This window comes from Eimeria tenella, genomic scaffold (assembly GCF_000499545.2).
Source record: "Eimeria tenella Houghton genomic scaffold, Eth_scaff4499, whole genome shotgun sequence".
Lineage (NCBI taxonomy): Eukaryota > Apicomplexa > Conoidasida > Eucoccidiorida > Eimeriidae > Eimeria > Eimeria tenella.
Window position 1 is genome coordinate 1 of NW_013545426.1, and position 1,122 is coordinate 1,122.

At 56.1% G+C, this 1,122-nt stretch overlaps 1 protein-coding gene across 1 annotated transcript; it reads left to right on the forward strand.

The window, feature by feature from the left end:
• Positions 1-121: 121 nt before the first annotated feature.
• On the forward strand, positions 122-793 carry ETH_00035800 (uncharacterized protein; the record flags this gene model as incomplete). The annotated part of the gene is made up of 3 exons (XM_013380140.1): positions 122-142; positions 378-507; positions 683-793. Coding segments are annotated over 3 exons (262 nt in total), but the record flags the coding sequence as incomplete, so codon positions are not given.
• Positions 794-1,122: the final 329 nt, after the last annotated feature.

Genomic DNA, 1,122 nt, shown 5'->3' on the forward strand with positions numbered 1-1,122 from the left:
GCGGGGGGGGCCCCCCGGGGGGCCCCCAGGGGCCCCCCGAGGAATCCTTTATGTGGATTTGTGGGCAAGGAAGGACAAGACGCGGCTGCTGGCCCAATTTACAATAAGGGGTTCGAAGCAAATGGACTACCCTTTGAAGCGAGTGCGCCTAGGGTTTAAGGTTTAGGATTTAGGGTTTAGGGTTTAGGGTTTAGGGTTTAGGGTTTGGGCGCCTCAGAGTTCACGGCGTGTGAGACAGGTTTTAAGCGTTGCTGGACTTGAGAGAAAGGCAGCACCATTTGCAAGTGAGGGCCGTAGGTGGAGGGAAGCCCTACGGTTTAGGGTTTAGAGTTTGGGGTTTAGGGTTTAGGGTTTAGGGTTTAGGGTTTGGCCTTTAGGGATGGGAGTTGGGGGGCCCCTTAAGCCGCGCATGCGTCGTTGAGGACAACGGCTGCCTCCGCCAAATTCCCTGCTGCGCTCTTGTCTCTAATTTCGCCCCCCCAGCTCGTTTGTGCAACTCCGAAAAAGGTAGGGTTTAGGGTTTAGGGTTTAGGGTTTAGGGTTTGGGGAGTTGTGCCGCCAAATCAGCACGCAGGGACGCAGTGCTTTGCTAAACTCGCTGTTCTGCAGCTTCGCGTCCAGCCTGGAGCTTGCGGCCGAGGTCCTAGGGTTTAGGGTTTAGGGTTTAGGGTTTGTGGCTCAGGGGGCGACGCAGAAGAAGCGCTGCTGCTGCTGCGCGACAGCAAAATAACAGAAAATGAAAGTCTCCATTTGCTGCACGAATTAGGCCACGTGATTCACGGCCTTTTGTCTCGTACGGAGCTGCAGCACTTGTCCGGCAAGCCTCCAAACCCTAAACCCTAAACCCTAAACCCCAAACCTACGCCCTAGGCGCTGGGGAGCGCTCAGTCGCCCCGCCTGCTTTCGACGCCGAAGAGGCCCAGGGTTTAGGGTTTTGCTGCTGCTGCTGGTCTAGGGTTTGCTGCTGCTCGTGGTTTAGGGTTTGCTGCTGCTCGTGGTTTAGGGTTTGCTGCTGCTGGTGGTTTAGGGTTTGCTGTTGCAGGTTGTCTAGGGTTTGGGGTTGGAGAGTGCTTGGTAGGGTTTGGGGCTGCGTGCAGGGTTTAGGGTTTGCGGTGTACGTAT